This window comes from Sycon ciliatum, chromosome 7 (assembly GCF_964019385.1).
Source record: "Sycon ciliatum chromosome 7, ocSycCili1.1, whole genome shotgun sequence".
Classification (NCBI taxonomy): domain Eukaryota; kingdom Metazoa; phylum Porifera; class Calcarea; order Leucosolenida; family Sycettidae; genus Sycon; species Sycon ciliatum.
The window spans coordinates 14,015,677-14,035,623 of record NC_088649.1 but is presented as its reverse complement, the minus strand read 5'-3'; the positions used below and the strand labels follow the sequence as shown (position 1 = coordinate 14,035,623).

General features: G+C 46.7%; 1 protein-coding gene across 2 annotated transcripts; it reads left to right on the top strand.

Moving 5' to 3' along the window:
* The first annotated feature begins 887 nt into the window (after window positions 1-887).
* On the top strand, window positions 888-18,381 carry LOC135821051 (histone-lysine N-methyltransferase PRDM9-like). Of its 2 annotated transcripts, none has more exons than XM_065334115.1 (9): window positions 888-1,529; window positions 3,269-3,395; window positions 4,996-5,148; window positions 6,079-6,140; window positions 7,508-7,599; window positions 8,780-8,979; window positions 12,245-12,528; window positions 14,730-15,009; window positions 16,759-18,381. In XM_065334115.1, the coding sequence occupies exons 2-9, from the start codon at window positions 3,290-3,292 to the stop codon at window positions 17,919-17,921; spliced, it is 2,340 nt and encodes a 779-aa protein (XP_065190187.1). In that variant the 5' UTR covers window positions 888-1,529; window positions 3,269-3,289; the 3' UTR covers window positions 17,922-18,381. The 2 variants fall into 2 exon arrangements, with proteins under 2 accessions (XP_065190187.1, XP_065190186.1); XM_065334114.1 differs by having other exon boundaries at window positions 3,266-3,395.
* Window positions 18,382-19,947: the final 1,566 nt, after the last annotated feature.

Sequence of the window (19,947 nt, the reverse complement as noted above, 5' to 3'; positions counted from 1 at the left end):
TCTAGCTGTCTCTATTTCGTAGTTTTACTATCCCGTTTTGGGTCTTTGCGATGTGAGCGCACCGCTCAGGGGGTTGGATTTCAGTTGCCAGCACTGTAGGATGCGCACGATTACAGTACTAGTGTACAAGTCATGTACAAGTCATGTACATGTAGATCTACCGGTATACTATTGAAGTGCTTCCCCAAATTTAATCCAGCACAACAGCTCAAACGAAACCACCTACAATTTGTTGTCTCTCAGCAGAGCCAGTCTACGAGAAGAAGTCTACAGTCTAAAGCAAAGGTCAAGCTGAAAGTCTTTGCCGTTCTCATTGCTGATTGTTTGCAACCAGGTGATTCAAGTAGGCCATAAGCCCCTACGGCAAAGGTTGAGGAGTTGTGTGACTATGGGCAAAGGCGTTGTATAGCATAGATCTAGATCGGGGTCCGAATAGAGAGTTGCACGTCGGAGAGTTGTACGTCTACTGATTCGTCGACTTGTTGAAGAAATAATAGTTGTGACTTTAGTCTTTGAGGGCCATAGACTTTGTAATTGCCTTTGGCTTTAGCTTGATGCTTGATACAGTTCTGTAGATTTGTAAGATCTACATGGTGGCTGAGCTGTGTGATTCCTGATTCGCTTGATCCGATGATGATAAAGACATCAACAGGACGAGGGTTCAGTACAAAGGTCAAAAGTTCTTATGCTCGGTATTCTGCACCAACAATAGGCAACATATCGCTATAATTATAGCGGTATCACTATCACTTATCAGGCGCCTAGCCTCGGTAGGTCTACAACGGCACGGACGATCTAGACTCTAGATCTACAGCACGCGGTAGACTACAGTTTGACAGAGTTGCATGCGCATGTGCGCATATGCATGCAGCGCCTTGGTCACTATCCGCTTTCCACTCGACCGCTAATCTGGGCTATATTGACTACATGTGCACTCTACGATCTAGCCTATTCTAGGTCTACGGCGATAAAAAACCCTCCAATAAACTTTGCACTTTGACCCCGTAAGAAAGCAGGCACTTCTTCGTTTTCTCTCTTCCACCGTCGAAGAGGACTGGCCAGAAGTGTTTGCGTTGTGCTGGTGGCAGGTTGGAGGTTTTCTTTCGTCGAAGAGTTTCCGTCTGATCTTTTTCCGTGTGCAAGGCTATTGCGAGAGTCTGTAGCGAAGTGCTTACCTGTATAAATTATCCCCTTCCAAGGTGGATTAGTCATCTTCCTTTTTTTGTTGTTGTTGTTGTTATTAGTCATCTTCCATTGACGTTACATTCATTTAGTGAAACGCTGTGTTTTGATTTGTAAACCCACCGGCGGTTGTCTTCCGACTCCCCGGTGTGGGGAGCCGGGCCATTGGGCCTCTCTTCGGTTCCAGCAGCCCTATTCCGTATTGACGGGGTGAACTGGCAAGTGTAGGGTAGAGAAAAGAGTGCCGCTGAGTGTTACAGCGGCGTATTGCCTGGGAAGGCTAGCTTTCGGACGGCTTGGATCGTTGAAGCGAAAGGACTTTCGAAGGAGCATTGCCTCGTGAATGAGTGAGTTTTGTTTGTACATTGTACAATTTGTACTACATGTATTGTTGTGTATGTAGGGGCCCAGTTGGGGGCTACAAGGAGAGCGGAGAGAGAGAGAGAGAGAGAGAGAGAGAGAGAGACACCAGGCTGTGTGTTTCCGAAGGAAGTTGAAGCACCCACATGTCTTGTACTCACACACACACACACACTCTCTCTCGTCTCTCTCTCTCTCTCTCTCTCTCTCTCTCTCTCTCTCTCTCTCTCTCTCTCTCTCTCTCACACACACACACACACACACACACACACACACACACACACACACACACACACACACACACACACACACACACACACACACTTGTACTTGTACTTGCTCACTGCCAAAACTGGTCACGTGGGTCTCCCCGGGAGAGGGGAGAGAGACTCAAAAAGGAATCTTGGAAAGATGACTCAATTGGTTATTGAACCGCCCAACGGCCGACACCCCCTGAAATCCCCAAACTAGGGTGGACTTGGAATGATCCCACTTATGGGCTCACCACACCTCAGTAAGTGGGTGAGGACAAGGTGCAGAAAAAGGATTGACGGCATCAGGGTATCCGTCCGGGGATCCAACTGCAGTTACCCCTGCCCCCAGTGAAGGTAATACTTGCTACTAGTGTGTGTGGCTAAATCAGAGTGGATCTGATATAAGCTTCACTAGCACCATTGATTACACAAGACTTATACAGTAGCCAGAAGTAGTCCATGGTTAACAGGTATGTATACTTCAAATAGAAAGTATATAAACCCTGAAACCAACAAAGGTGGTAGGTACAACAATACACCTTCAAGCAGCCGAGCCTGTCGGCAACAGACCCAACACTATCTGGCATAAGTGTACCCACCAACCGAACTAGCTGGCACACACACACACACACACACACACACACACACACACACACACACACACACATGCACAAGTGTGTGTGTGTAGGAGGCGTGCAGACCCATAGTCAGCTCCTGATGGGTGGTATTGTCTGCAGCAGTCGCAGCTCAGCTACACGCCCAAACATTTTCTCATGCACACTGTCAGTATCATCGGAGGACGCATCACTACCTCTATGAATCATGTAGGGTTGTTGTAGCTACACGTTCCTCTGCCAGCAGATGCACAGGTAAAACAGCGAGCAGAGTTGTCCTAACTGACCGGAACAAGAAGAATAGTTGGTGAAAGATATACTAGAACGGATTCAGGAGTGCACGAGAACACCTGGGTAGCTTGTTAGCACTTCCAAATAGAACGCTCGACATTCCATGTGCACTGGAATTGATAGTAATTAGTATGACCTTGGCTTTACCCGAAGTACCAGTGGTACCCACCAGGCCTGACATAGAGTCGATGTATGAATGAATGTAAAGCGTTGTTACTGGTGTAATGGTCTGTAGTACACTAATATCTCGTGTACACAGGCCGTCAGGGGACCAGGCGCTGCCCGTAACTTTGAAATGTCCGTAACTCCGAATCACGTACATTTTGATGCGGAAAGGCCATAGATATGGCATATGGTGACACTAGTTCCCACAAAAAGTTACAAAAGAGTAGTAATATTTCCACTAAAACTCGTCAAAAGGCTGCCCGGTAGACCAAAGTGGCCGTAACTTCAGGGTCCGGATAACCGAGGTATGAGTGTATATAGTTTTTTCAATGTGTGTGTGTGTGTGTGCTTATGTGCGTGTGTATACATGTGTGCATGTGTGTGTGTGCATTTTGACAGCAGGTCGATCATTGTGTCAGCAACATGCCACTTCCGTTCAACCCTCCTCCGCCTCGGTCTCAGCTAACTGAGCTGGAGAAGAAACGTGAAGAGAACATTCGTCGCAATGAAGACATGCTGATATCCCTTGGTAAGCGAGAGCCTGTTTGTCACATAGCAGACATTCTATTTTTCCACAATCTCCACGTCTGTGCGTTCGATTATGCACTTGAATTGATTCATGAATGGAATCTCGCCGTTCGATTTCATGTCATGAGCCCTGGAATCGATTCGGAATCCATTCACCCTATTCACATGGGGTGATGTGAACAGCCAGGGGTGATTCAAGAATGGATTCATGATTCAATTCGAGGGCATAATAGAACACATTCACTGGCCACATACTAGAGTAGGAGCGTGCCAAAGTTTGGCTTGATCAGTTTTCAGTTGACCATGTGTTGACGTCGATGAAGACAGGCTGCAATGTCATGTACAAAAGCCATGCAGATAAAATAGAAACTGTAAATGGGGAGGTGATACTTCATGCAAGTGTGTGGTGTTCTTGGATCAAACGGGCGGGGGGGGGGGGGGGGGGGGGAGGTAGAGGGACCGGGAGGCTGGAATGATTTGAGATGAGCCAAGCAAAGTGTGCTGCTTGAGGAGAATGCACAGAATAAGAACTTTGGTGTACTCTTGTCGCAGTACGGTACTTTGGGTACCTCACACAGAATGTGTTGTTGGTGCATGCGACTGTTGCTATTGTGTGAAAATTCGGTCTTTGTATCGAGCTCGTCATGTCCAGTTGTGTTTTCGTCATCTCACTGTATAATATATCGTCGTTTCTCAGTGTTTTCTCCGGTTGGGCACTGGGCTGGGACGTGGAGGAATCGGCCATTTTTTTAAAGACACTCTTTTAAAGCCTTTAGTTCTGCTGTCGACCATCTGAATGTGGAGATGGCACGGGGCTGGGAGTAGTAAGAATCCTCCAATCACAACAGTAATGCAGGCCGTCGCACCACCTTAGGAGGTGGGGCGGCCATGGAAGGGGGGGAGGGCCCTCCCCGGAAAAAATTTCAAAAATTGAAGCCAATTGCAAAAGCCAATTGCAAGCATTTTCGGGCATTTGGTGCCATTTCAGTGGAACTGCAATGAAAGACTTTTGATTCCGCAACAAACCAAGAAGACGCTACAATCGGGGACAAGGATTCTTCATTACCCTCCCCGGGAAAAAATTTCAAAAATTGAAGCCAATTGCAAGCATTTCCAGGCATTTGGTGCCATTTCAGTGTAGCTGCAATGAAAGACTTTTTGATTCTGCAACAAACCACGATCGGGGACAAAGAGTCTTTGCGCTGAGCTGCGATCATCGCGCTTTGTTGCAGTGTGCTAAAAAAAAACAGCCGAAAAAGTGGGGCGGCCTCAGCCGCCCCGGCTGTGACGGCCTTGTAATGGCAGTGGTGGCAGCGATTCACACCCATGCCACCAGAGAGACCAGATATGGCACTGGGCTGGGAGTTGCAGGAATTAGCCAGGTTTTTTTAAAACACTCTTTTACCCAATGCTGTAGACAGCAAGCTGTTTCGGCCACAAGGCCTCATCAGTACAGCCACGAGCTTTTTCAACACTCTTTTAAAGATTTTCGAATTTCTGGTGGACACCTTGAAAATAGCACAGTATTGGTTTCAACTTTCAAGATTCGTTGATGTGTCTAATTGTAATGGCTAATGGTGTTCTGTTGCTATTACATGCAGGTTTGCTGGCACCGAATGGATCATTTTTCCAAGCCAAGAAGCGATCGAAGCAGCTGTTGATGGAGTCCGAGAGCGAGTCAAGCGAAGATGAAGAGTGGACACCACAGGCGGAATGGCAGAAGAGAATGAAGAAGCAGCCAAGAACATCATTTGGTGAGTTATGGTGTTTTAAAGTTGGAGCTGTGTTGGAAGCAGTGTTATTTCCCCCGTTGTCAATCTTGCCCACATGTAGCACCATACCAAACATACATAACCCCCAAGAGTGTGCAACTCATACCCGCTGTTCGGCCAGAATTTCGAGTTCACGTCATCGGTATGATGCAATGCTCTTCACACAAGTGATATACGAAGTTGGACATCACGCGTTGTTCTTTCACGAGTTTGTACCTAAAATGGGGGCTTGTCCGCCACAGGTCCAGGATTTGTCTGGTAATAATTATGTGTACGAAGCGCGTTCCAACATAACATGACGTCAACTTGAAGTTCTGTCAGGACAGCACCCATAGTGGAGTTTTAGTCTCGGAGGTTATGTAATCACGACCATACCAGGGGCGTAGCAGCCGCTCCGGCCGGTCCGGCTTTGGCCGGATCACTTTTTCGCCCGACCACGACCACCATAGTAAAACAATGCCAAAAGTGCCCAGAATGCCGGATTTTGCACCCTAATTTCAAAAAATTCCGCGGGGGAGATCCCCCCGGACCCCCCTGGCCTAGCTGGCCGGACCACCGCCAACGGCGGTGCTACGTGCCTGCATACTAGTAGCTGCGCATGAAGTAAATTTCTGTGAAGTCTTTGAGGCAAGTCTTCTTGACGGACAGTGGTATGACCACCACTTTACTATCCCTACTCCCCCCTCCCCCCTTCCCCTACTCACACCCCTACTCTCCCCCCCCCCTCCCCTACTCACACCTTTTCATTTGCCCCTTTACAAGGGTGCCACATGTCAAGAAACTAATTGCTGTGCAATGGGCGGTAAGTTCAGTTTATAACGCACGAGCGTGTGTAGCGCCTTATCCATGGCAACCGGTTCCATTGCACTAACATCTCACGCAAAAATGATTTGTTTTCTTGTGTCACTGCAGATGAGGTGGAAAGGTACAAGGAGAAAGTTGCCAAAGGAGCAGCAACACGCAATCAGGAACAGGTATGTTGTATAGACACTACAGTCGGGGGGCAAAGCAATCTGAAAATTAGAAATATTGTCACTGTGTTCTCTGCTCAAGTTGCCAGTTCTCAGAGATTAGTTGCGTTTTGCCAGCAGACGTAGAGGGATGTAGCCCGCTGATATGACAGCTGGACGGCAAGGAAGATGTGCAAGCGCGTGTGCAGTATTGTGTCTAGCTGCGTCTGTGTGTGTGTATGTATGTGTATGTATGTGTGTGTGTGTGTGTGTGTGTGTGTGTGTGTGTGTGTGTGTGTGTGTGTGTGTGTGTGTGTGTGTGTGTGTGTGTGTGTGCGAGTGCGAGTGCGAGTGCATGTGCGCGCTTATGGACTCATAAGAGTATGCGTTCGTGATATGTGCACTCATGTGTGTGTGTGTGTGTGTGTGTGTGTGTGTGTGTGTGTGTGTATGTGTGTGTGTGTGTGTGTGTGTGTGTGTGTGTGTGTGTGTGTGTGTGTGTGTGTCCAACCTGTCGGAAGGCTACCTTCTTGCCAAAGCATTTGGAAGTTGGACTAGTTTCGGCTCCACAGTCCAGTGTGCCATTACTATAATACTGTAGCTGACATGGAAATCCAGTCGATTGACCGGGGCCGGCGTCCTCGGCGCGTACAGAAAAGCTGCATGCAGTGCACAACGTCATGTTAAACCGATGGGACCAGGGCGCTGCAGCGCAAAATGCATGTTCCGCTTATCCACGGCTGCATGGTCAGCGCCCTGGGGCCGCTAGAGGTGCGACCGGATTTCCATGTCCACGACAGTAGCTTTCATGGCTGAGATTGTTGGTATGTCTGTTGACTCTGGGCTCCCAGTACACAGTTGGCGAGGCTGGTTGGTAAAGTAACTCCAATTTCACTTCAAGGTACCAGTGCATCTAGTGTCTGCTTCTATTAAAGCAGCGTGCTGTCTATACTGGTTACCCCAGCAAGTGTAGGGTGTGCATAGGTAACTAACTGTCTCGGCCGTTTTATGCCGATGTACTCCGTGTGGTGTAGACCAGGTGTGCATCGGTGGTCTATTCACATGGCTTCGTCAGTTGTGTGGATCAAAACAAACAATGTGTGTGGATTAGACAGTTATCTGGTGGAAGTCTTGATTGGTCTCATGCAGATCTTGTTCGCTATCGTTGCTATAAGAGAATATCTGTGGGTGCACATCAGGTGCATTTGCAGATGTGAGTGCTTCTCTTGCGACGGGCGTATACATGGTACATGGTGTGTGTGTGCGTGTATGTGTGTGTGTATGTGTGTGCGTGTGCGTGTGTGTGTGTGTGTGCGCACGCGTTTGTGAGTGAATGCCGTGCGTGCCATGTGTGTTGTGCACGTGCACGCATTTTGTAAATTGTTCAAAAGGCTGGTGCTGACGATGATGTGCATAGTGCCATGGGCGACCAATCAGAATCTTTGGGTGATGAGAACTCAAAAAAGGCGGATAGAAACAAGCCGTAAGTCCTTCTTGATCCCTAGAGAAACATCACTTCCTTCATAATTTGCTCCACATGTACTTAGCTATATGGTGATGCTGTTTTCTATGAGTTCATTCAGCTCAAGAGCTGCAGCAGTCTGGAGTCATCAAGTCGAAAACTTCCGTACATCCGAACATGTCCGGTCACATTGGAGAAAGGCCAGATATATAATGCCATAGCAAACCTAGTGCCTGTCGTGCTTCCTCAATTATCTGAGTCAGTATTGAGCACAGTCGGAAACTTGGTTTTGTCCCACAACTGCACCAGGTTTAGTCTATCTACCCCCCCCCCCCCCCATCCAAACACACAGCATCACCCTTCCCAGCATCACCATTCCCAGCATCACCGTTCCCAGCATCACCGTTCCCAGCATCACCGTTCCCAGCATCACCGTTCCCAGCATCACCGTTCCCAGCATCACTGTTCCCAGCATCACCGTTCCCAGCATCACCGTTCCCAGCATCACCGTTCCCAGCATCACAGTTCCCAGCATCACCGTTCCCAGCATCACTGTTCCCAGCATCACCGTTCCCGCAACCTGGGGAAACTGGTGACCGCGGTCCCCTCACTCTTCACACCAGGAGACACACTCATGCACAGCCTCACAGAGAATATGGAGAGGAGAAGGGGTTGGCGTCGACATACCGTATTTCCGCAAATAAAAGGCCGTCCTCATATACAACGCCTTCCTTGTATACAGGGCCGGGGCAGGGGGCGATTGAAAAAATAAAAGACCGTCTCCGATTAGAAGACTGGGCCTACTAAATGAGTCTTTGTTCTTGTGTTAAAAATAGAAGACCGTGCTCAAACTGTGGGAAAAAATAGAAGACCGTGCTCAAACTATGTAGAAGAAAATGGAAGAACGGGGGTAAAACTGTGTGGCCAGAAATAGAAGACCGGGGTCAAACTGGGTTGAAAGAATAAAAGACCGTCCTCGATTATAAGGCCGGGTTAGGACGAGGTTGAAAAAATAGTAGACCGGCCTACTATTTGTGGAAATACGGTAAGACAGGAGACAGGGGGCACAGGGCCAAACCGGGCACGTATGCGGATTGCGTTAGTGAGGCTAATCAGAATACTGGTCTCGGAGTCATAGCCGCACAAACGCACCTCAGGGAGAAAAGACGGAAACAGTATTTTCTACTGATGTCTTCTGCAGGCTTGTTCTTGATTCTGAGGAGACACCAAATCTGGCATGTCCGATGCTGGTAGTTCCGGAGCCAGAGGAAGTAAATGACACTGAGAGGTCAGCAGGCGAGCCTGCGAGCGATGGTGGCTCACGTGTACGATATCCAAGACGGCAAGCGGCTTCTAAGGTTTCGTACAATGAAGCAGAGTCAGATGATGATGAGTATATCTGTAAGTCATTCCTTTGCCTCTGTGAATGGTTGTGCATCTGTATATCAGATCTCTGGTGTTGTGAATTGAACTACACTCACACCTCGTCTATCCGGGCGGTCCGTTACCGGCCACTGCCCGTAGCTCTGAAATGTTCATAACTCCGAGTCACATATATTTTGACGGCGAAAGGCCATAGGTATGGCACGTGACGTCACTACTTCAACAAGAAGTAACAAAAGAGTAGTAATATTTCCACTGAAACTCGCCAAAAGTGTGCCCGGTAGACCGAAGTGACTGTAACTTCGGGGTCTGGGTAACCGAGGTATGAGTGTACTGTATCACCGGCTTGCTATTAAACTCTACACGAGAGGTTAGGGTTTTTTAAGTTTAACGTTTCCGCGTGGGGTTACATTTCCAGGACCCCGCCTCATTCTATCATGTCTTCTCTGGGAGTGTGTGTGTGGGGGGGGGGGGGGGAGGGGGCTGTGTTCTGTGTCAGTCTCGGTCAAGCACCAGTATCGGTGTGTGGGCGAGCGTATGTCTATCTGTCTGTCTGTCTGTCTGTCCGTCCGTCCGTCTGTCCGTCCGTCCGTCTGTCCGTCCGTCCGTCTGTCCGTCCGTCCGTCCGTCTGTCTGTCCGTCCGGCCGTCTGTCTGTATGTATGTCTGTATGTCCATCTGTTCATCTGTATGTTTGTCTGTCTCTCCATCTGTCTCTCTGCCTATGTGTCCGTCTATCTGTCTGTCCATCTGTCTGTCTGTCTGGGCACCTGTTTGCTCACTTATGTCTCATGCATGCGTCTCTGAATCTCTGTCCTCGTGTGCAACTTGTGCATGTATTACGTGTATTGGGGAAGGTGGGCTGTCTTTAACGCTTTGGCATCCATGGTTTGATTTCGAACCATGGGCATTTTGTATGCATGTGGGCGCAGTCAAACTTTCGGTTCTCGGCCAAATCTTCATCAAATTCAACAATAAAGCTTATGCCGGTTAGTACAAGTTGTACAGATCCACGAAATCCCGTAGACCCGGTTGGGTGTTGAATGTGCAGGACCCTATTGTGTTTTCTGCTATTTCCACTAAGAAATGGGCCCTGAAGGAATTTCATACGAAATCCTTTTCTGACAAAGATCTAGCTAGTCATTAGTTCTAACCAAAGTGAAGAACCTGGAAAAGCGATTGCTTGCCAATAAGAGGTCAAATGCGCATGCATAGCACACAATGAATACCCAACCGGGTCTACGGGATTCTACGGGATTTCGTGGATCTGTACAACTAGTACAAACCAGCATAAGGTCTATAGAAGGGTCTAGGTGGTAGACAAAACTCTCACCTATCACCCCGGACAGGTCCAAAGTCTCTCCGATGAAGTTTGAGTGAGCGGCGAGCGATCGAACATTTTTGAATTTTCTGCGCTGCGTGCTGCGAGTCAGCAGTGCGTGAAAAAAAGGGATTTTCCCAGCTTCACGATGAGCGGCACGTGCCAGGACCGGCGCGGCGCGAAGTCACGGCAAGGTAAGCTTCTACTCGAAAAATTTGAACAGGTCCGAGCTAGATTCAGTGAAATGACTGCAGGAGACCGATTTCGTCTCAGATTTGGAGCTGGATTCGCGTTTGGAGCGCGTTGTGGCGGACAATGAGTAGTGCTCTTGGCGAGTTTGGGCTCATTGTGTTTCTCTCATCAAGAGCTTTCCAACGAGCCCAAGATCTTCAAAATCGGTGAAGTAGAACCAAAGTTATGTTGGAAATTGATTGCGCATTTTCGTGACTGCCACACATTCTGCGGAAGCAAAAAAGTTATGGACTCCAAAGGGTTAAAGTATACAGACTCGGGTCTAGTGCATAGATTTGCTGTACCTGGTCACCTTTGCATGGTTATGTGCACATCTTAGTCTGACTCAGCATGTGCCCAGGAAGTGACTTTACGCAAGATGTTACACGTGCCAATGTCTTTATTATGATCAGAGGAAAGGGGACATACCAAGGGTAGAAGAGATGGTAGTCTGATGTTACAATGCATAATAATGGAGTGCCTGATCATCATGGAGTATATTTCGTGCTATTGCAATGTGTAGCAGAAGCACCCATATAATTATGATCCATAATCTCAGTAAATGGACCTTCAATAGGGGTGACATTTTTTAAATTCGCTTTTCTTTGGAAATGTACTTTAGTATGTAGACTTCCATGTGACAAAGTTTCACATCAATACTAGCCTTACAAGTCCCTTGAATTCTCCATAATTATTGTAGAATGCACTCTAGTTGTCACTGAATAATTTGGCTATGCACATGTATACAGTATCATAGTTGTTGTGCGGTTCGCGAATCCCGCGGTCACTGAGGCAGCCAGCTCATCCAGTACCTACTTTTTGAAGAGCGGGCTGTGACTTTGGCGAGAGCAGCATTTCAGCTGGCGGAGCGACATGACAAGATTTTCAAGCGGTCCCTGTCAAGCGCAGCAAAGTGATTGTCACCAGGGTAGCTACATCCGATTGACATCCAGTCCACGATCTCTGCGCCGATTAGGGCTTCCTTGATAGGTGACCCTTCCTGCTCCAAGTCTTTGTAACTCTCGTCTTTGTCGTTGTCAGGCAGACGGAGCTGATGCTTCTCCGCCGCCGGTGCGTGCGGGTCGTCGTCTCCATCATCGTGCTCACTGTCGGGGACATTGCAGTATAACGAGTCATCGTGCTCATCCAGGAGAGACGTGTCCTCATGCGGGACACCAACAAACTCAATGCTACATCGTTACTCGCCATTCTGACTGCCTTCGATCGATCAATTCGATCAATTGATCAATCTAACCTGCAAACAAAAAATTCAAGATTGACTTCGTCTTTGACTTCACTGCCTCGGCTCATATTTTGGTGCATAGAGCTAAACATGCATCCTCCCACAATGTTGAAATTGGGCATGAGGAAATGATCGACCCTGTAGGCAACTCGGGGCCTCACCACCACCAAGGAGCTGTTTTCAGGATCGCTGTGCTGGAATCAGCATTCGAGGCATATTGTGCGTGCAATCAAGCAAAAGACCAGGGCGTCACACAAGGTACCAGTACGAACACGGTTGTATTACTTTTTGTCCAGTATGGTCCACCCAATTCACCCGAAAAAGCAATCAAAGAGGGCTAAAATGAACCCTGTTGGCCGAAAAATTCGAACACGCACGCGCGTGTGCGTGCACGCGCGCACGCGCGCACACACACACCACAAATATATTTACATGCTTTTGTGTGACATACAATGGGAACAGTGCTCTATTTCTGATGCCGACTTGTAGATTGTGAAGATTGCGATGACTGGTTTCGTGGAGATTGTCCCAACTGCGGACCATTGCAACCGCTCAACAGTGAAGCAATGGGTAGCAAACCAGTACGCAGTCAACACACATCTCTGCTCATTCCGCCAGAGATCAGAATTGGGAAATCGAAAATTGCTGGTGCTGGTATGGGAGCATTTGCAAAGACGTTCATACCAAAAGGCACCCGGATTGGTCCGTACACTGGAGAGGTGATTGAAGAGGACGGCTTGAATCCCGAACGGGACAGCAGCTACATGTGGGAGGTAAGATGATCATTTTGTGGAGAAAGCTGTTATCAGATTGATCAGAGAGAAAGTAAGATTAATGACCACCTAGTCCATGTTTAGCTAGTTACTGTTTGTATGAGGATTCAAACCCGGGTTTGAAAATCTGCAAAATTTGGAGGAAAGGAAATCACGGTTCATATCCCGCAGACCCAGTCAGCCTGAGTTTTCCACATCCCTAAGAATGCCACCCATAACCCTCAAGGATCAAGATGTAGACGCAGCTGCTAAAGCATTGACGAGGTAGGGGAAGGGGGAGGGGTAGATCTGACCTACATGTACATCAAAGTACATCAAAGATCGAAAATCCCATTGGCTGCCCCTGTACGTGGTGTTGGTGTATTTGCATGCTGCTGTGGTGTAAAAAGCAGTCTTCGTCTTGAGTTTGTCATGTCCAGTGGTGTTTCCGCCGTCTTGCCATAAAATATCGTCTTTCAAGTGTAATTATCTCGTCATCTTGTATAAGTGTGGAGATGGCACGGGGCTGGGAGCATGAGAGAAAGTACAGTTACAACATTGGTGGCAGCGGTGGTAGAAATTGTTATACTGGAGAACGGCTAAATTTTAGCGGGCACATTTTTAGCGTTTTCTGAATCAGGACCCATTTGCGATGAAATAGTATTATGTTAGTGATCTGAGTTTCAGAGTTAAAAAGAGACGACTAGTACTGTACTGTACAGTGCGTATCGGTTATAGTGTGGTCGTATACAAGAATATACTGCCTACAAGAATGAACACTCATTTTTTCATAATCATAACACCTATTTTATGTGTATATTTATTCTTACAAGCAGTATTATCGCATAGTAGAATATATCGGCCCTAAGCATGGATTTTGTGTAGCAAAATATGCCAGATTAGTGCAAAGTGTATCGCCTGTAGTAATAACATCTGTGCTCTGTGCATGCTCAATACAATAATATTCAACACAAAAAGAGAGTTATGTCCAACTGAGCATTGGAGAATCACTTTTTCTGTCCAGTCGGACTCTTTCTTCCGACTTCTCTCCTATCTGCTGCTCCACAGTCGCCTAGCACGACCGCGAGTCTGATCCGTGTGTATCATGATTGTGTAAACCTACATGATTGTACGTGTCCACATGCTAAACATTTATTATGTCACACGTGCATATGATATGTCACACGTGATTTATCGTGTGTAAGAAATATCGGCAATAAGAATCGAATGTCGTTTTCAAACACCCACGCTATAACCGATACCTACTGTACATACAAAATTTCGATTGGCGCGGAAAAACTTCAGCGAAAACACTCCTTTCCGTAAAATCGCCTTTAAGTATCACCGTCGCTAAAATTATCCGTTTTACAGTAGCCTGTACATGTGCAGAACTCCACTTGTGGATTATTGTGTGGTATGCTGACTGATGTGGTGGGATATGTGCATGTGCGGGGATATACAATCCTGCCGGGTGTGATGTCAACCCGGGTCGAGCGCAATGCGTCTTGCAAACACTCCAATGCATCTTAGTACGTGTTTGGTTAAAATTCTTGGGTAAACACAGCCCAGACAATGGAGTACAGTACTGTTGGGCACCGAAGAACGGACCGCCGAAGAACGGCCAGGCTAGAATTTCACCATTTTTTAGAACGAAGTAGGCTGGATTTTTGCCGATAAGAACGGAAACCGTAATATACACTATAAGTAGAATATACACTCAGACTTATATCTCTGCATAAATGTACATGTAAGACTGTACCATCGATTAAGAACGAAACTGCTGTGTTCGCTAAAAATAAGAACGGGCTAGGCTAGAACCCTGCCCCCCCCCCCCCCCCCCAGTTCTCTGACCCCCGCCAGTGTTGTATGTGCTCACGAAAGCATAACAGAGGGTTGGAACATCTGTCACAATTTTGAGTTTTTGCACCCCACAACCATGAGATTGCTGAGATTTCAAAGGGTTTATGCCAGTCTGTGTGTGCAGAAAACTAAACGAACAGGTTTATTGTAGATTTCCCCAAGCTGTTACTAGCTCGCATCATTTTCTGAGTGGCCACGGGTATTGTATTATGAAGGTGTTCCGCAATGACTGCAATCTAATCCAACACCATCTTTAAGTTTTTGGCACAAAAGGTGGTGCCATGCGCAACGGATGTACCATGCACAATTTATACTGATCATTCTTGATCGGTTTAATCTTTGCTTGCTCTCCTGCTCTATAGGTTGCACCCACAGCGGCAGGGAAAAAGCGCTTGGTTGATGGCAAATCGGAGAAACATGCCAATTGGATGAGGTTTGTGAACTGTGCTCGTAACGAGGAAGAGCAGAACTTTGTCGCTTACCAGTACAAGGGTGAAATCTACTATCGGTCATTCCGTGACATTCGACCACACGATGAACTTCTTGTTTGGTATGGCAAAGAGTACGCAGTGGAATTGGGAATTTCAATGGAAAGCGCATCATCACTGCAGACATCAGAACCAAATCAAGATGTGAAAATTGGTATGTTCTACCTTAATCATTCATGTTGAAGGCATGTAGGTGTTCACACAGATTTTCTCACTACTACAGTTTACTGTTGGTCTCCGAAGAACTGGGGTATCAGGGTTACTAGGCAGTTCCTACTTGGTCCGCCCAGTTAAAATTGGCGCTTATCTTCACACTTGTCTCAGGAAAGAAATACGAATATTTGAAGCAAGCCACGATCACAAAGCACTATATACATGATTATTTACATGTCAGTAAGCAACTCAGTCGAAAATTCAAGCAAGTTACACATCCTCCTCGCCACTATCGTCGCTGGAGGAAGAGCTCAAAACGTACGATCCGGACAGCTGCTGCACGGGTCGTTTCATAGCTTGTTCCACTTCTCCTCGTCTCGAATCACGCTCAAAGGCAGTGCGTGCCTGTCACCTTCCCATCAGAAGCTGAGTGAGACTGCCCGCATGTTGACTGTAAGTGTTATCCCCGTTCGTCGCAATAATGCGACTTTGTTTGAGACAAAAAGGCAACGCCATATCAGTGTCCTTTTTTCAAATCGCCTCTTGCGCTTGTCGTACTTGCTGATCAGCACCCGTACCCACGCGAGCCGCTGGTGCTTGTACATGCAGCGCAGTGATAGCTTCCGCTTGATGTAGCACCTGTGCGTACTGCACCCACAACGCCGTGCACCAGGCTTTTCGGCTAGTTTCCTGAAAGTCCTTTGCACGAGTGTTTCTCTCAGGACTTGGTGTTTCCTTTGATTAGCTCCTTTGCCCTGTCCTCTGTGAGCTTCAAAGTGTGTCCGCCGGATTGGTCTCACTTACTGGAGACATCGACATGAGCTGCAGTTTCTTCGTCAGCGATTTGCTGGTGATAGCCCTTCACTAGGCGCTGTACTGTGCAAGCACTGAAATTCAAGCTTGCGAAGCGCTTTTTCAGCTTTTCTATACCTCCCCGGGGTAAACAATCCTTGCCATCAGACAGCTGGAAGTAGACAGAAACTGTATTCTCCATCGCTCTGAAATGCGAACATCCTGACCTATTTTACGGACTCGAGCGGAGGTTGCAGTGTTTTCTTGCGCTGACGGAAGTGTTTGTCGGCGGCAGCTCCGTCAAAAAGACTCAAACGAACCGATCGCAACTTCTGTGATGGTTTGTGCTGCCATGTCGTCGGATGCAATGGTCAATGGTCATGTTCGGATGGTGAATCGGTGGTTCCATGCCGTGTGGCACAGGCAGAACACCGAAAAACCAAGTGAGAAGATAAGCGCCAATTTTAACTGGGCGGACCAAGTATTTTCATGTACAGTGCTGGCAACTGAAATCCGACCCCCTGAGCTCACATCGCAAAGAATGTGAACCCACCGGTCAGGGGTCGGATTTCAGTTTCCTGCACTGTGCATGTACCACATTCTATGCACAGTTGAGTCACCGTGTATACACTGGTACGCTGTGCTTGGTGAAATTCTAGCCTGGTCCTTCTTCGGCGCTCTGTTTTTCGGCGCCCGGCAGTACTGTATTCCATATTGTGAACTAATGTGCTTGCTGCTTACCTACTCAAAGTAGCAAAAGACAATGACGAACCTCAGGGAAGCAAGATGAGATATGCTGCTTTACAGAATACGGAGCTTGGCTAGTCCAAGAAACCGATCCCCCCCCCCCCGAGCTCTATTTCATCCACACAACCCCAGCGTGCCTCGCATTACCAGGCAGCAGATCACATTGTCTAAAAAGAATGTTCTGTCTCTACTTTGCTCTCTCCAAATGCAGAGCCAAACCGTTTCAGGAAACCACAAATGGAACGAACAAGGAAAGTCGGTCCACGTCCAGCTCCTAAGGGTACTTCTCCAGAGCAACCGCTCTTACTCTCTGGTCTGATACGGAAGAGACCTCCATATGCAGCACAACATTGCAGCATGACACAGACAGCCAAACAAGCCAAGGTAATTCCTGATCCAAACATCAGCACCCACACAACGAATACTCCACTGCATACTGATAACGGTAACGAAAGCAATAGAGTGTATGTGCCGAAAAGTGAAGTGAAACGCATTATCCAATTGACCGCAAGGAAGAAGGAATTGAAATGCAAGGCATGTGGAGTAATCAGCAAAACCACCGAGGATCATATCAAGCATGGTCAGGGACATGTTGCTAGCTGTTATGCTGGGTACAAGTACCAGTGTAGAGAATGTGGTGACCTGTTTAGATGCAGTAGTAGCCTTGTTATACACCAAAGAAAACACACTGGAGAGAAGCCATATAAATGCAATGTGTGTGATGCAGCATTCACGAATAGTAGTAACCTTGCTACACACCAAAGAATACACACTGGAGAGAAGCCATATAAATGCAATGTGTGTGATGCAGCATTCAATCAGAGTTCCAGCCTTGCTACACACCAAAGAATACACACTGGAGAGAAGCCACATAAATGCAATGTGTGTGATGCAGCATTCAATCAGAGACCCAGCCTTGTTAAACACCAAAGAATACACACTGGAGAGAAGCCACATAAATGCAATGTGTGTGATGCAGCATTCAAACAGAGTGGTGACCTTGCTACACACCAAAGAATACACACTGGAGAGAAGCCATATAAATGCAATGTGTGTGATGCAGCATTCAATCAGAGTTCCAGCCTTGCTACACACCAAAGAATACACACTGGAGAGAAGCCATATAAATGCAATGTGTGTGATGCAGCATTCAATCAGAGAACCAGCCTTGCTACACACCAAAGAATACACACTGGAGAGAAGCCATATAAATGCAATGTGTGTGATGCAGCATTCAATCAGAGTTCCAGCCTTGCTACACACCAAAGAATACACACTGGAGAGAAGCCTTATAAATGCAATGTGTGTGATGCAGCATACGGTAGAAGTAGTATCCTTGCTACACATCACAAGAGAAGGCACACTGACAAGTGAGTTCTGAACCAGAGGAGAGAACCACACTCATTGTGTTATCATCAAGTCTATGTGATGATTGAATAAGTAATATTGAATACTGCAGTGAAGAACTGAGATGCAGCATTCACTCGGAGTAGTCACCTTACTGGACACCAAAGAACACACACTGGAGAGAAGCCATATAAATGCAATGTGTGATGCAGGATTTAGTGATAGGTCGTCACTGATTCACCACAACAAGGCAAGCTAATGGTCACATTCCCCTTTTCTGAAGAAGCTGAAGGCAAGGCACACTGCCATATGCCACAGAACAGAGCACAAGATATTTTCAGAAACTCTATATATTTAACTATTTCAAAAACCTGCTTTCAAATCACTGCGGTATCCAGTGGTCATAACTTAGCCAGTGAATATGCAACGCAATCAAATTGTTGCCATGGTGATTAAGAAACACTTGGACTACAGTGCTGTGGGGCATCGAAGAACTGGAGAGGGGGGGGGGGGGGGTCAGGGTTCTAGCCTAGCCCGTTCTTATTTTTAGCAAACACAGCAGTTTTGCTCTTATCCTATGGTACAGTCTTACATGTACATTTATACAGAGTTATACGTCTGAGTGTCCGTTATTGTGTGTACATGTGTTACGGTTTTCGTTCTTATCTGCACTATAAATTCAGCCTACAGCGTTTTTAAAAACATGTGACATTCTAGCTTGGCCGTTCTTCGGCGCCCGACATTTCTGTAATTGCTTGCTATTTACTTTGAATTGCATGAACTGTCTTTCACTACCAATGGTGGTATCAGTTGTACTTGTGAGTATGCCCCTTGTTTCCCCCTGTCGCTTCCCTGTTTTACACGCTTGAGTCAGAAAAAAGAGGACTGTGTTATATATAAGAAACGTTTTAATAAGTTTGAGATTTTATCACAGCCCTATTAGCTTATTCTTGATTCGCTTCTTTCGGAAATGTCGATTCAGCTGATCCTGCTGACCCATCTTCTTTTAAAAACTGTTGCCTCCGCATCTCTTGTTTTTTATTTATCAATTTAGCGCAGTCTATTTTTTAGGATGTTACTATGAAATGTTCCCTGCATCTTTGTATTTTGTGAAATATCACAAAAACAGAGTGAAAACAGGAACTGGAATATGCTGTGGGTGTATGGTGAAAACGAGGAAACAGCCGGGCACAAGTTAGGCATACCGGTATGTTACATGTTAAGAGTGTTTCACAAACTAGACGAGATCTCGAACAGTCGGAAGAGCACAAAGCTGAAAAAGGGGCACTGAGACATTCCACGGCATGAAAGTGAGCTTGAACACTGCTCGATACGACGATAGCGTTTCCTTGGCTCACCATCTGAGTTCATTGTGCCCTATATCAACACATTTTCATTATCGATCAAATTTCACTGATTGTGCTGCTTAATAAGCAGTTATAATTCGCTGCATCCAGGTTTCCCTCGTGCCGTATTTGCCAAGATATCGAAACAGTGCAAATGAGAATCATGACAGTTTCTGAGTACAAGAAATATCGGCGGATTTATTCTTCTTCAAAAACTATGACCTCTAGTGGCCAAAGTTTTAAAATGGTGGCCAGCTGTTTGTTTTTAAGATCGGCCATAACTTTGTAGGTTATACAATCATGTACAGTTGAACATCGATTATCCGACCACCTTTGGGCAGACAGCTGTCAGGCGGTGTTCAGATAAGGCAAATGTTCCGGATAAGAAAACACACTGTAAATACATGTACATGTACATTGTAAATAGAATAGAGTGCTACTTTTCAAAATTTTCGTATTTTTTGAATGGCTCACTACATGCACAGTGCGTACTCTACGGCACGTGCGCCCAGAAAAACTGTTACGGATAATCGAATGGTCGGATAGTCGATGTGCGGATAATCGATGTTCAACTGTACTTACACAATTGTAGTATTAGTGGTATTTATTATTTGACTAGGGGAGTCCCAACAGGCATGGCCTTGTTACAGGGAACCCTAGGTGAATCTTTGTGAGGTGAGCAAAAGTACCAGCAGATTGTGCCTGAC

What these genes read in the sequence shown, in the direction of transcription:
- LOC135821051 (XM_065334115.1), top strand. Translation starts at nt 3,290, where the DNA reads ATGCCACTTCCGTTCAACCCTCCTCCGCCTCGGTCTCAGCTAACTGAG. An exon ending in GCAGCCAAGAACATCATTTG is followed by an intron (nt 5,149 to 6,078) that starts GTGAGTTATGGT and finishes GTGTCACTGCAG; the next exon opens with ATGAGGTGGAAAGGTACAAG. An exon ending in AGATGATGATGAGTATATCT is followed by an intron (nt 8,980 to 12,244) that starts GTAAGTCATTCC and finishes GCCGACTTGTAG; the next exon opens with ATTGTGAAGATTGCGATGAC.